General features: G+C 39.0%; 1 protein-coding gene across 2 annotated transcripts; it reads right to left on the reverse strand.

Moving 5' to 3' along the window:
- Positions 1–452: 452 nt before the first annotated feature.
- Positions 453–15,664, reverse strand: ywhaba (tyrosine 3-monooxygenase/tryptophan 5-monooxygenase activation protein, beta polypeptide a). 2 transcript variants are annotated; one of them, XM_054616201.1, is made up of 8 exons: positions 15,547–15,664; positions 11,545–11,593; positions 10,496–10,656; positions 8,424–8,564; positions 4,689–4,812; positions 3,412–3,575; positions 2,350–2,445; positions 453–1,280 (listed from the first exon to the last, which is right to left on the reverse strand). In XM_054616201.1, the coding sequence occupies exons 3-8, from the start codon at positions 10,646–10,648 to the stop codon at positions 1,224–1,226; spliced, it is 735 nt and encodes a 244-aa protein (XP_054472176.1). In that variant the 5' UTR covers positions 10,649–10,656; positions 11,545–11,593; positions 15,547–15,664; the 3' UTR covers positions 453–1,223. The 2 variants fall into 2 exon arrangements, with proteins under 2 accessions (XP_054472176.1, XP_054472175.1); XM_054616200.1 differs by lacking the exon at positions 11,545–11,593 and having other exon boundaries at positions 15,547–15,663.
- Positions 15,665–16,178: the final 514 nt, after the last annotated feature.

A 16,178-nucleotide genomic window follows, 5' to 3' on the forward strand; every position in this document is an offset into this window, starting at 1 on the left:
AGTTCTCAAAAAAAACGGAAAGAGTTTGATTTGTTACAAACACACAGAAAAAAATAAAAATAATAATAATAATAAGGGAAATTAATATGTTTTAGGAGTTAAATTTAGGGAGTACAGTACTGATTGACTGGAGGCAGATCCAAAGGGAGCAGAAACGTCCCGTTTGTCTTCTCAAACATTTAGGTGGAATGTATGCTTCGTTTTTCTTGATGTTATTACGTTTTCAGGGTTAATGGCGTTGAATCAAACTCGGGGGGTTTTAGTTAGAAAGTAAAACAAAAAGGTGAGTGTTTGATTACACAGCAGGTTTTTAAAAACACTTTTTTTGTTATTTAAGCTTCGTCAGTGTCACAATACCGCCTTGTCGGAGGACCCTTCTGTATAAACCTCAGCAGAATCCGCACTGCTGCTGCTCAAAAACACAACCCCCTCTACCGGCTGAATACTGGGGATAAGGTGGAGGAAAAACTAAGCATCACAGTGTTTGTTGAAAATAAACGGACAGTTTAATAACCTTTTTTGTTTGTTTGTTGTTGTTTCGTTTAAAGTGGAATAAAAACCAGCCATTTTGCCAGTACACTAAGAAAAAAGCCAAAAGAAGAAAAAGGGGGATGGACAACTAAGCGTTAACTCACTAGAGCGAGGGGGAGGAGGAGGAGGGAGGTTGGTGGACAACTATATAAGTGCGTCAACTCAATAGAGCGAGGGAGGGGAGGCGTTAAGGAGAGAGGGAAGAGGAGAGAGAGAGAGGGAAGAACGAAGGAAAGGAGATTTAAAAAAAAAAAAAAAAAAAAAAACAATCATGGGAGTGGGGGCTTTTAAAAAGACATTGATTCATTTTTATTTTTAAATTTGGGATGAAAACCCTCCCTGCGTGCTAGAAGACGAGAAGGACCAGTGGGTTGAGTCTGCTGGACAGCCTTGGAGTGCCATGATCAAGGGGGAGGGGGGAGGAGGGTGATGGAGTAGCTTCTCTTTTCCCCCACTCCATTTCTTTTTCATTATTTATTATCTGTCTGTGTAGGTCAGGTACTATTCATGCTGTTGGTTATACAGAAGGGAAGTCTGGGAGGCCCGGGCTTGAAAAAGTGGGATGAAAATGGGGGGATGAAACAGGGGAGGGAGGCTGTTTTATGTGTACGAAGAGAGGAAGAAGAGGAGAGAGAGAGATCAAAGGAGGAGGAGGAAGAGAGTGGGGTCATGGGTTAACAGTGAAGTGCGCTCTAGTTATCTCCATCGCCGGTTTCGCCCTCGTCGCCCTGGTTTTCTGATGTCCACAGCTGCAGGAAAAAAAGAGAGAAAAGGAAAAATCATTTTAAATACAGCAAAAAATAAATATATATTTTTTTTTACATCTTTGTGCTTTGTTGGATGTTTTTGTTGCAGCCACTTTCTCTTAATACGCCTCATTTTCACCATTATTTCATTCCAGTATCTTAATACATTTCACAGTTTCTATATAGTTGTAGAAATAAGTCTGATGAACAACTAAAAAACCAAAAATAAAAATTTGCCACCAACTGTTTTGGATCGCTTCAGGTTTTTTAAGATAAGATAATCCTTTATTAGTCCCGCAGCGGGGACATTTATAGGATTTATAGCAGCAAACAAGAGACATAGTAAAAGAAACAAGTATTATAAATAAGCAAATAAGCAGTAAAAAAATATTAAGTAAAGAAAATCCACAATAACTAAAATATTATATAAACAGACAGAATAACTTGCAGTGAGGTTTCTATTATTACACGTAATTCTAGCTGCTGGAAAAGTACAGTAGTACGACTCATCAATACTTTTTTATAAACATGAATTTGGTTTCATGTTCAACCAACACTGAAACAGAGTGATCGGTGTAAGAAGATACGTGATGTAAATGTTGATCCATAGCAGAGAAAAAATAACTGAATACTGATCCCTCTACTTAATTTAGAGTTTGGAAAAGAAAGCATGTGTGTGCTTCTGTTAATCTACAACTTGACAACAAAGAATGGGCAGAAATGTCAATAGAAAAAGGTTATGTAAAGTATAATTTAGGTAAATAAATCAGGGTGTAATTGTGGACGTACATATTTGAGATTAAGATTTGTATAAATTGTCACCTACTTGTGGTGATATGTGTTTTTTAAAGCTATGAATAAGGAAGATGACTAAATAGGACATGATTCAAATGATCATCTGTGATTCATTATCTGAACTGCACAGAAGAAATTTTGGCTGTATGAATACATGCAACCCTCACAAAACATCCTCAATATTTCCACCTACTTTAGATGATACAACACATTAAATACAGACCTTCACTAAATAAACGTTGGTGTGCTAAAGTGTGTGTCGAGGGTGTGTACTCACAGTGAGGTTGTCCCTTAATAGCTGCATGATCAGCGTGCTGTCTTTGTACGAGTCCTCGTTCAAGGTGTCGAGCTCGGCGATCGCCTCATCGAAAGCCTGCAGGGAGGAACGAGAAAGAAGAAACGATGTCAGTCCTTTAAAAAACAGCATTTACACAAAGGTTGGTCTCGTTTAATGAGGTGTTCTTAACATGTAAAGGAACCAGGCGGCAAACTCAGATTCTGCTGAGGAAGTGTCTTAACCTGCATTCTCTCTACTGACCATCAGGGGGCAACTCCTCTGGTTGTATAGAAGTCTATGAGAAAATGAGTCTACTTCTCTCTTGATTTATTCCCTCAGTAAACATTGTAAACATGAGTTTATGGTCTCAATCTCTAGTTTCAAGTCTTCTTCAATACAGCATGATGTTCATTTTGTAAATGATGCTCCATTTAGAGTCAAACAGACCATAAAGCAGGGGATGCTTCAGGGCGGGGCTACACAGTGATTGACAGGTCGCTGCTGCTACGTTTACGTCACTCCTCCACATTACAAATATGGTTACTTCTGTTCATTGGTTGCAAAAAAACAACACATGGCAACAGCAGAACTCCAAGATGGTGACGGTGAAAACATCAGTCCACAAACCATTGGGTGACGTCACGATGACCACATCCACTTATTAAATACAGTCTATGAAAGTAACATGTAGGAGCCTTTTGAGATGTTTTTTTTAAATTTACATGACGGGTATCTAATGAAGTACTCTATTGGTATCGATATCACTTTAAGGGTTATCATAAGGGTTCTGGTATCGTCATTTGTTATAACTATACTCAGCTCTATAAAGCTCCAGCAGAAGTCAGTGAGTTGAATTTTTTCAACGCGAGGCGTTCAGGGAACTCCTGCAAAAACCCCCAAGGTGCACAAAGCAAACAAACTCCAAAGCAGCGTGCTTCACTCTTACTGAAAACAAGTATAAAAAAGTTGCCCCAAGCTGCCAAAAAACAGCGCTCTGTCTGATCAGAATACTGTAAAAACCTCTTAACGTGAACGAGGAAAAACAAAGCGTTGTGCACCCACCTGCTTGGCCAGAGTGCAGGCCTGCTCGGGCGAGTTGAGGATTTCGTAGTAGAAGACGGAGAAGTTGAGGGCCAAGCCCAGCCGGATGGGGTGTGTCGGCTGCATGTCCTTCTTGCTGATGTCGAAGGCGTTCTGGTAGGCCTCCTGAGAGTTCTCCACCGTGTCTGCCACAACAACAAAAACAACATTTTAGCCACATTAGCAGCTTTAAATGCTAAATGCTAACATGCCGACACTGGCAATGTGAACAGATGATGAATAGCAGGTTTGTTTACCAAGTTCAGCATTTAGTGAATTAATCAAATTAGCTTTAAATACAAAGTACAGCTGAGGCCGATGGGAAATGTTTTTGTTCTGGAGGTATTTGGACATAAACCAAAGTATTTGGACGATTTAAAATTTTGTTGTAATATGCTGCGAGATGGAAAATCAGAATCACCAAAGTTACTATAATTCATCCTGAAGAGAAAATGAATGTTTGTATAATTTGGGCCGATCCATTTTGTTGAAGCACACACAAAAAAAAATCACTTAATAATGGAGATATTTGAACTGCTAGTGGCAAATATGAAGATCTATTCAACATTTCATGGTCATCAGTCCAGTATTTTCAGTCCAGACCCTCCGAGCCTCAATACTAGCATGGATTAAAAAAATAGTTTGAGGACAATTAGTGCTTGTGTGTCAACTCGTTGGACAGGAGTAACTACTTTGATAACTTTGTCACTATGCAGCCTCAACTTCCAATACAATGGATGCTAACCTTTGCAACAAACCATTAACGATTCTGGTCTCTTAGCAACCGTCTGAATGACGGTCTCACCATTAACAACAGGAGCTTTAGAAAGAGGATATAAATAGACGAATTGGGTTTTACAAATCTAATTTCCAAACATCAGTTTCACTGTGAAACCTTGGTATGATGTGAACTAATGACATGATTTTTTTTTAATTTCCTACACCATTTGAAACTATAATAAAAGCATTTTTTTCTGTGAAACGCAGTGGAGAGGCTTTCAATACAATAATTAAAAGATACTTTAAGAACATGTAGCTTTAAGAAACGACTTTTGGAGAGAGTGTTGTTGTTGAAGCAGTGGATCAAATGTTTACCGAGTTCTGTTCATTAAAATATAATTAACCCCGAGCGACCCTGCAAACAGCAAGAGACTTTTGTTTGAGCAGTAGAAAAAAGGGGGCTGCTGTAGCTCAACTTGAACACATATATCATATATATTAAGAGCGTAACACCTTGATGATAAAAGAAACACACTCACCCTTCTTCGCGTCCCCAGAGGCCACCTCCGACAGGTATCTGAAGTAGTCTCCTTTCATTTTGAGGTAGAACACCTTGCTCTCCGCCTGAGATGCATTGGTAATGAGGAATTTGTCGAGCAGATCCTGAAACACACGAGACCACCGGAAGGGTTTATACACAGAAAATATATTAAAAAAAACAAACAAGTCAGCAGATTCTGCATCTACACAGCAACTGTTTTGCTAACACTTTCTTGCACTGCACCCTTAAACCAATGTTTGTGTGAGGCAATAATTACAGATCATTGATGATCCATATTGGCAGATACAGATCCCTTTGTTGTTTGATTATGAAAGCTGGTCTACAAGAATCCAGACTTATTTTTCTTCGCACCGTCCAAACAAACATTTGAACTGCTCCGGAGTCAGTGTGAACCGTCAACATATCTAAATGTTTCCCATTCATAAAACACACAATTCAACCGATAAGGAAATAAAAGTTTGTATTTTTATGGATTAAATCTTGTCATTAGTAGTTTTAATGATTAAGAAGTTAAACAGCACATATTTCATCTTTAATATCTATTTATATAAATGTGAAAACATCTCCTTCAAACCAAGTTCATCACCAACACTACATTTTACCAGATTACATCCGAACACATCATGACGTTATAATTGACCTTTGCCCACTTATTGTCGCTGAACAGAGCATGAACGCATCATAATGCTACTGAAGGGAACCGACGCTTGTTAGCCGTTAGCGGTGCTGCTAACGTTACTAGCTCTCCTCCAGTCAGTTGAAACACAGATTGGTTGTTTACAATGTAACATTATCAGAGATCAACTAGGAAAGAAAAGAAGCATAAATGATGTCCTTATCGTATAGTTTAATGAATATTTGCTGATAACGATAGTCAGTAAAACTTTATTTGACTGTGATGGTTAACGTTCATGACACCATGACCCTCTTGCTTGTTTATCCGCGGTGCAAAGGATTGTGGGTCATAATAGCAAGAAAAAGCATGCTGGTTTGTAAACTGCAAAATGTGCCCAGATGCCACAGATCTAAAAAAAAAAAAAAAAAAAAATGTATATATTGGTGTAGGAAATATAATATAAATGTTTGCTTCTTGTCACTGACTGTCGTTCTGATGCATCAAAGCTTTCCCCTCCCTGTTGCTTTAAGGACAGCGTGTCTCCACCCGTCCTTCTCCCCCTTCCTTCCTCCAGCACAACACCATCACTGCAGAGGCTTCCAGTTTGACCTTGAAGATATTTTTAGAAGTCTGCTCAGGCGCTGAAGAAACAAAAAAAAAAAAAAATTGGAGTCTGATTTGACCTTGAGCAGTTTTTTTTTTCTGTTCTAACCTGGTGGAGACCCGGCAGTGTGATGGGTTGTTCATGAGGCCTCAAACGTATGAAAGACTGAAACCGTCACCAACGACAGATGATGCGTTTTCCCCAAAATCAGCATCTTTGAGCCGAGGAAGACTTCCAACAATCGAGCTCACGTCTTTCAGGTTGTATCATGTTAAAGGTACGGCGGGAGGGCGATCTGTTAGCAGAAATATAATATTCATAAATACATTTTCATTGTCGTGTAATTAACTGAAAATAAGAATCGTGTTTAGTTCCTTCTGAATGTTTTTTTTAATTCAATATATGGTTTTTTAAAAGCAATTATTTTCCCATGTAGAGAAGAAGAGTATTGATAAGAGAAGCTCTTAGTTGTACCACCGTAATTCTTTCTGCAAAAACCACTGGATGCAACTAAACCTTACACACTGGGCCTTTAATATCCAATCTAAATTAAACTTACAGATGTTTTGGTAACAAAACACTCCATACTATCCATCTTGCTTCTCAACTGAATTTCCCTTTTCCCCACAAAGACTCCAGCCGCAGCACGTATAAGACGACACACACTGATCATAGCTTTTCGGACAAACAACCACAACCAAGTATCAAAATTGTGTTTCAGGTGGCACACGTGATGAAAACCGTGGTTTTGTTCTGACAGATTGATGACTAAGAAACTATATTATATATATATATATATATATATATATATATATATATATATATATATACACACACACACACACACACACACAACACACAATAGTTTAATAACCCAACATCTTATCCAGAGATGGAGAAAGCAGGCACTGCCTTAAGGCTTTGTGTCCTCTGCATCAAGAAGAGAAAGGAGAGAGACCAAAGCAAAGAAATTAAAACTTAATTTTCAGATTGTGTCACCGTGGTTACGTTCCAAAAGCATAAGTATTAACTCACCCACAGCTCTGCACAACCCTTCAGGGAAGGTGCCGAGTTGCTGGATTTTTAATGAATGCAGCCAAAGGGCAGGAATCATCCTAACGCTCGGTCAAAGTGAAACACCGATAACACATCAGAGGAGACGGAGGCAGAGAAACACGTAAAGGCTGACAGCGATGTAACAACACGCCTGTGCTTTAGTATCAGACGATCTATCTGGGGTTTACATCCCCACGTGACCCCCCAGAAGGCTCTTTACTGAAGCCCAGAAACATCCCTAACACAGCAGAAGAAGAAATGAGAAAGTACAGACTCTGCGCACACACACACACACGGTCATAACTGATGATTGAGTGTTTTTTTTTTTTTTTTTTTTCCCTGCTGCATATTAAACCCTTAAGGGTGTGTTCAGAACGACAGGATCATTAATTTCAATCACACCGCTGAAAAAATATGCAGAGTCATCCTTCCTTCACCTGGCGCAACTTTTGCTGCAATGCATTAGAACAGAGAGCGAGAGAGCGAGAGAGAGAGAGAATACAAATGACTCTCGCTGTGGTGACTTCCTGTAGCTGTAGGATCTTGTCTCATGCCATTATAAACCATTATAAACCACTGGGCGGAGTTCTGCCAGCTGACGAGCCTTTAAACTGGTGGATTTATAACTCAAACTGGACTTTCTGGATCGTATTTCATCCTCACTTCTGTCTGAATCTACATACAAGTAGTCCACCTCCACCCTCTACAAACACACACAAACTATATGCGACTTGAAATGAGTTATGGCACATAGAGATCTCTTTCTCCTCTACACCAAGACAAAAAAAATGAAGCAAATATATCGGAGCTTTATGGGCTGAAAGGGTCAATAGCATTTCCAATCCTTGTTGTTTTCAATCCATCCAAAGATTCACTTTATGGTTTCCTCTATAGATCAGCCTTATAATATCTTGAAACAAAGCTTAGTGATATCTTTAGATTCCAATTTACAATAGATTTATTTTTAGTTTAAAATGTTATATTTATTCTCATTATCATCTACCCAAGATCTTCCTCATTGCCAGTGTTTTGGCACATTTTGTTAAAAAGAAAAAAAAAAATGGTTTAATGAAATCCTAATTAAAGAGATAAAAACTAAAACACCAAAGTACAGTTTACATTTTGTTCTCTCATGTCACTTCAAAGTGCCTTCGTTATTTTAAGTGTTGATTGTAAAAAGAGAAAAAGAAATGTCAGACAAAAAGCAGGAGCATTAAGACTTTTTGTTTGACAAGCTGTTAGCGCTGCTGTTAGTGACGTCATTAGCGCCTCCACGAGGAGAAACCATGTGACTGGTGTTCTTCACTCAGCCAGGAGGGATCAGCTCCAGTGAGCCTCCTTACACCATCTCTCCCTCTTTTATACCTTCTGTCTCTCTCTCTCTCTCTCTCTCTCTCATCTTCACCCAATCCCTCCCCCCCCGTCCCTCTCCGTACCAGCACGTCGTGGCAGATTTCTTGGAGTTCAGCCTCGATCTTCATACGGTAGTCGCGGGCCATCTGCGATTTCTTCTCGTTTCCCTCCGTCTTCTGCTCGATGCTGGAGATGACTCGCCAGGATGAGCGGCGGGCCCCCACCTAATGACAACACCAGAGAAAATAATTAATACTTTAATTAAAAAAGGATAAAATCTCACACATACACTGCTATAATAATAATACATGATTAGTGCGATAGAATGAGAGAAACAAATAATTATTCGGTGTTAAATTTGAAATGATTTCGCAGTACTTTGCAGCTCAAAAAACATAAAAGGAGAATACTCATGAAACCTGAAACAGCAAATGATGTTGGGTAATGAAATAGTGGGAGGTGAACATTTAAAATCAATCAAAAAAAATATCCTGTATGACTTTATGTCTTTAGAATATGTAATTCAAAAATATCTCTTAGATTGCAAGATGATCTTCAACTAAATTGGCCTCTTAATACTAAAATCAAAGCCTCTCCCATCCTAGAGAATGACATGAAATGCATGCAAGATAAATATGGTTTAAGCTATTCCCCATGTCCAAACCTCCTCCTGATTTGGTTTAAGAAGTACTGAGAAGAACTGCATTGAAACATTTTTCAATCAAACCTCAACGATAAATAGAGCAGCAGTGCTGGAAGAACCTGAGGCTGCTCTTATATAATCTCTGCTTTTATAAATAGACTATCAAATCTTCATGAAAAAACAATAAATTAAAAAAAAAAGCACAAAAACTACAGCAGTGCAGCCAGACTACAAATATATATAAAAACAGAAAGCTAAATGTGAAGACTCTAACTGTCACTGTAAATGCTATAAATAAATAAACATCAGGGGGAAAAGCAGACTGACGTGTTACAGATATTTTATTAGTGGTGTATTTTTATGACCTGGAGCAAAGCAAATATGTTAATAAAAATACAATAATTTATTTCCTAATCATTTCTGAATTGTGTGCTTTTATGAAAATAGCCACTTTAGATGACTATAACAAAATAAAAGGAAAACGTTTTTGTTGGTCTAATTTTCCAAATCTTTGTTGATTTCATATATTAAATTAACTGGTGTTGTTTGGTTAACGGGCAAGTGACACATCTCAGCTATTTGCCCAAAAGCTCAAGCAAGGGTGCAATGTTAAACAGAAAATCGTGATTATTCATGAGGATGAAGAACAAAGTGAATTTTGACCGCTGGCGAGTTTCTTTCAGTCCTTATTTTGGGCCTCGGGTCTCCTCTAGACCCCGTCCACTGATCCTGACTTTGTTTATTCATACCACCAAGAATAACCATGATTACTTAAATCAAGTTGAAAAAAATTCTACTGGATATGTACAAATGCAGTTATTTTATTTTAAATCATCTGATGCCCGGACACAATCTGCTTCCTTTTGTAATTTTCATGGGTTAGTTTATGTTCATCTGCCTCTTAATATTGTTTCTCATTGTAAAACCAAACTAAAGAACAGTATTAAACAGTTAATAGTTCAATGTCTGTTATAGTCATCTATAATGGTTATTTTCATTAAAACACAATTTAAAAATGATTAAGAAATAAATGATTGTATTTTTATTAACATTTGCTTTGATAACATTTTTAGTAGTTTTAATTATTTGCAATAACAATGTAGCTAGGAAGCATTACTGCAGATCAGTTATATTATATTTTAGGTTTTTTTTACTTATTTATTATACTTGTTTTGACTTATTGATATTTATTGATGTCTTGTTCCTTTGCACTATCCACTCTGCTGCTGTAATCCTGCATATGTCCCTGCTGTGGGACTAATAAAGGATTATTTTATTTCCATACATTTATTCTTTATATTCACCAGGACAGTTCTGGTCTTCAGCTAGGTTCTAGGTAGAAACTACACCTGTGAAACAAGTGGATTTATTGATAAATCTAATAAAGTCTGAACCATGAGCTCTGTTTTCATGAGCCGACTGTACAGTTGCATCCTGAGCGTCTACATATTTGGGAGAAAATAAGAAAAGAAAACAAAAGAAAGCGTGTGAGCCGCCAGCTGGATGCCGTACCACGTTCTTGTAGGCGACGGAGAGCAGGTTGCGCTCCTCGTTGCTGAGCTCCAGGCCCTGCTCCGTCACGGCCTTCATGGCAGCCGCCATGTCGTCGTAGCGCTCGGCCTGCTCTGCCAGCTTGGCTTTCTGCACCAGGTCGTTCTTATCCATTTTTTAGGCTGTGGAGAGAGAAAATAACGGGTTTAACAAAGACTAAAAGGAGTAAAGGAGTTTGGACTTAAGACTGAGGATCTCCATTTACCAGCTGGAATGGGCAAAAAAGAAAAAGTTAGACTGAGCAAGGAGGCAATGAGAACGATACAAAGCCAAGTGTGAGGAACACGGGAGTGCGAGACCAGAGAGACCACGATACAAGTAGAGCATGCCGAAGACAGTGAAGGAATTAGGAGAAAGGGCGCCACGAGTGCGGAGTAACCAGAAACACCGATATAGATGTTTAACTGTTCCATATTCAAATCCCAAACACTGGTGAGGCAGCAGCTAATTACTCAGCTGTCAAAACTCATTGAGCGCCGGAGTAAAAGCGTTGTCTTCTGCATTTCATGTCATTTTTGGCAGTTTTTCTTAAACATTAACCGGTTAGTTACCCGTTAATGGGTGTCGGGAAGCAAAAATGAACCAAAACCGACATCCATACGTACATGCAAAGACCTTACAGTGCCTCGTAAAATGTCGAAACCCATTTAAATTCCAGCTCCTCCAGTCATTACGTCCCTGAGGGCTTTGTTCTCGCAGGATGAATCTGTAGGTCTAAGTAGGCCACAGCATCGCCTCCATCTCACATCCAACCGTTAACGCTGCACTATGTGCTTTAACATTTATTTCATTAACCTCTAAATCCTTTTTTTAAACATTTAAATGCTTCATAAACGAATCAATACAAAAGCAGGTAAATATGTTAATACACCAACACCAGAATGCAGCTGTACCCTCACATCTCCATGACAACAAGCTGGATACGTTTCCAGTTCAGAGCAGCGACCACCCTTCCACCAGAGGGACATTCAAACACCACCGTGTTACGTTCAAGCGTCCTTGAAGCTTACCTGACGTCTGACCGCCCTGTCGAAGCAGGGGGTTGGTGATGGGGTTTCCCTACGGAGGGCAAAAGAGGTAGTCTATAAGCTTGATTAAAAGCACAATTCTGTATTTGAACTACATATTTTTTTTCTGTATTTATTATATCTCAGTTTTCCCAAAAACTGTTCCAAGTATTTGGATTTTTTTTTGGGGGCAGATATTAAATTAAATTGATATTGTTTCAATGAACTTTGTCTCCAGTGAGTTCTTCTGATTCCAGTGTTGGAAAACACGATGTTTGGTGTCGGCAAGTACGGAAGACTGCACCGATCTAATATCACGTTGTCATTTATCAATTATAATGGTACATTGTGAACGACAAATCTGTGTTGAAATCAGCATGAGAGATGATTAACTTTAGCTGGTAGCAGGCGGCTAAGTTGACGTAGCTAACAGCTAGCGTTTACGGAGGTTGCATCATTGCGTTCAAAGATCAACCGTGCTGGCTGATACGCAAGTTTGGGTATCGGCATCGTTATTGAGAAGAATACTGATACTAAATATTTAATGCAGATAAGTATTACTGTGATTTATAGTAAATCCAAGACAGCAGGTTATGACACACTTACTAAAATAGCCTGTGGTCTGGATTTCTTTCTTGGAACAATGAATGGCAGCAGATGAAATGTGGCTTTGGTGATATTAAATTTAAAATTCATGAGAATATAACTGATTCAACCCCTTTTTTTAATCATTTAGTAACAAAATCATTGGCAGCAGTTATAATATCTATGTCTTTATCAGCTTTTCGAGTCAGTCCACTGCTGTATTTTAACTTATTGTTCTTCACAAAAGTGCTCAAGCTCTTTCTTCAAAATCTAGATTAGTCCGGGATTTTAAAAAACCCAAAGGACCAGTTCTCTAAAAACACTGCTGCAGCTTTTTTTTTGTAACTTTTGGAAATCTGTTTTATTGCATTCATGACTAAATCTTTTCCTCCTAAAGCAGCATCCTCACAGAATGACAGGCCGCCGCCAGACATCATGCTGATGAGCACGACCGTCAAAAACATCCACTTTTCATTCAATTCAAGGATCTTCCTCCCTACTCGTTTCTGCATTTACCGTCTTCTTGCAGACGCTTGGTATAAACGAGGCATCTTGCAATTTTGTTTCCCCAACAGTGGCCATTTCTTCTTTAAGCCCACTATGCTGTTGAGTTGCAACGGGCAATATAGTACATAGTGTCTTCTAGCTCAGCAAAGTAAACAGTTTCTGAACTCTTAATATTTGGGGCAATATATATATATAAAACAAAAGTATAATGATCAATTTGGGAATCAAGCTGGTTATATTATGCCTATCAAATACAGATCATGAAGTTTACCTCAACGCCACAGATGGCACCATGTTCTCACCATGAGATTCAAAAGGGGCTTTAATGTTATATTCCATTTAATTGGTTACGTCAGATAAGTGTATATGATTTTTTTTTAAATCCATTTTTTTTTTTTAAATTACTCAGTCAATTGAAGTGTTTTTGCTTGGGAGCAACTGATAATTAAATATTGTAAAGTGATTTTAAGGTAGCCCTGGGATACAGTTATTCTTTATCGCTCTTTATTAGGTCAACCATGAGAGATCTTGTCATACTGCAGTACCCCTATAATATCTCTGGTTGTTGTAGCAACGGGCAATTTTGTGAAAAACCAATTAGCAGGAACGCTTCACAAGATCTTTGTGTGAATTTGGTACGCGTTTGTCATCAATATACCGAAGGACCTTTATTCATCTGGTATTAAATTATAAGTATTTATATTTCTGGCAGCAGGACCGCTGAAAAGATGGAAGTCCTTGCAATTCACAAAGTTTGATCCTGCTGGCACTCTTATGCACTTCCTGTGGTGTGCAGAGTAATTAGTGGTCTCAGCTGGAGCGCACTAGTGGCACAGTTCCAGTGCTGACTCGTAAAATCAATTATCCGCTGATATTGAGTGCGGTTCCATTCTTTCACCTAAAAACAAAATGGTGAGACCATTAGTGTGTTGGATCATTATTATTATATATATATATATATATATATATATATATATATATATATATATATATATTTATTCAGATAACCATTCTGCTCCCTTTTTCAGGACACTGATAAGGATGAAATCGCTCTGAATTATCACCGGTGTTGTTTTGCTGTTGACAGGAGGAAAATCAGACAGTTTGATATTGATATTGGCCAAAAAACCCAACATCAGAATCACTACATGGTCAGTTTCAAGTCTTGATCTGAAAGTGAGAGGAGGCACATTTAAATCACATTACATCAGTTTTAAAGAAGCATTGGAAAAAGGTTAGTTATAGTCTGATTAATTATATCTCAATAGACAATACCACATTTGATTTTTAATTGAAACACCCTATCCACTTCTAATTATTATTATTATGGGGAAATAAACTGAGCTCAGAATTAAAATGTCTAACCTGTAACCTTTTGATGACATAATGCAACATCGACTTAAATTATCTTATTATAGGGCGCACTATTAATCTATAAAATAAGACGATTAGTCAGTGTTGAAGATAAACAGTTGACATTTAGTTATTTACTTAAAGAGGAAAAGATGTTATTAAGTGAAAGCTGTGGTGGTGATTCACTTTCACTTTAAGGGTTTATTATTCATTATAAACTGTGGTTACTCTGGTGAACATTTAATTAAAAGACCTTTTAGTGTTTTTCCTCTAAAGGTTAATTGTCTTTTATTCCTTGTTGGTGCTTTTATTGTGGAGGCTGATTTAATTACTGAGGTTTTCTCAGAAGAACAATGACGTCACACACTCTGCTGTCACGTTAGAAGCTAATCTGAGTTAGCATGGTTAGCATTGTTAGCATGGTTAGCTTCCTCGCTGGTGGTTGGAGGCTGAATAACCTAAGATGGAGAGAGAGAGAGAGAGATTACCGCTAGCTTAGCATGCTATGCTAGCAGGACGTCATATACTAACCGTTGGTTTTAACCGTTAGTGCGGCCGTTGGAGCCAACGGTCGCACTAACGGTTAAAACCAACGGTTAGTGCGCGGCCGTTAAAGCTGACAGTTAGTGCGACCGTTGGCTTTAAAGACTGTACTGACAGTTAGTGCGGTCTTTAGCTATAACCGTTAGCGTCAACGGTTAGCTTCAACTGTTAGCTTAGCCGTTAGCTTCAACTGTTAGCTTAGCCGTTAGCTTCAACTGTTAGCTTAGCCGTTAGCTTCAACTGTTAGCTTAGCCGTTAGCTTCAACGATTAGCTTAGCCGTTAGCTTCAACTGTTAGCTTAGCCGTTAGCTTCAACTATTAGCTTAGCCGTTAGCTTCAACTGTTAGCTTAGCCGTTGGCTTCAACGATTAGCTTAGAGGTTAGCTTCAACTGTTAGCTTAGCCGTTAGCTTCAACTGTTAGCTTAGCCGTTAGCTTCAACTGTTAGCTTAGCCGTTGGCTTCAACTGTTAGCTTGGAGGTTAGCTTCAACTGTTAGCTTAGCCGTTAGCTTCAACTATTAGCTTGGGGGGTTGTCTCCAAGCTAATCGGTTAGTACAGCTGTTAGCTTAGCTGTTAGCTTCAACAGCTAGCCTAGCCGCTGTCGGTTAGACTGACCCAGTTCATCTATAACTCTGTATCTGTCTAACCGTCGTTAACTGTCGTGTTTTAAATCAGGCGGACAACTAATGTTAACGGAGATCATCATCATGCATTAGTAGCATTAGTGTTAGTAGCATTAGCGTCAGTGTGAGGGGCGTCTACGCCACAGAGAGAGAGAGAGAGAGAGAGAGAGAGAGACATAGACACACACAGAGAGAGAGAGAGAGGCCGTGTCTCTCTCTCTCTCTGTGTGTCTATGTCTCTCTCTCTCTCTCTCTCTCCCCGCCATCGACCAGGGCCTCAGCACAGCAGCCTCTCTCTCCTTAGAGGAGGAGGAGGAGGAGGGGGGGGGTTATCATTTCTCCTCCATTACCTCCTCCTCCTCTCTCTGTGTAACTGAACATAACTGGACTCACATGTCTGCGCGTTACAAAGAATCCCGAAGAGCTGGTGTGACCGTTAGTGAAGCCGTCCTCCGCGCTGCTCAGGGTATTCAGGGCAGAACCACTTCCGGCTGCTCTGACACTTCCGCTTCCTCTAAACACCCCCCGCTCCACCCCTCCCCTCCGCCGGTATCCACGGCGACCGCGCCAGGGGGTTTCCCGAGCATCTTGCGAGGGGCTTTGACGTCAGAGAGGACCATGGCAACCGAGACGGGGGGATGACGTGCGCCGGTCTCCGTGGCAACTGTCTCCAGGAGGAGGATACGCTGCTGTCGTAGCTGAGTTCACCGTCGTGTCAGCTGATGCTGCTGTGTGGGTTAGGCTACACTTAAAACAAACAATATATAACAATTATTATTATGTTTTACACATTATTTTCTCTGATATAAATTTATGAATTTTAGTATTAAAATATTTGATTTTTTTTTTTTTTTTTTTTTTTTAAAGAGACAGAAAATTCTCTACCACTACAAACCCCCAAACACACAAACACACAAACAATATATAACAATTATTATTATATTTTCCACATTATTTTCTTTGATATAAATTTATGAATTTTAGTATTAAGATATTTGAATTTTTTTTTTTAAAGAGAATGCTCT

This window comes from Anoplopoma fimbria, chromosome 17, assembly GCF_027596085.1.
Source record: "Anoplopoma fimbria isolate UVic2021 breed Golden Eagle Sablefish chromosome 17, Afim_UVic_2022, whole genome shotgun sequence".
NCBI lineage: Eukaryota > Metazoa > Chordata > Actinopteri > Perciformes > Anoplopomatidae > Anoplopoma > Anoplopoma fimbria.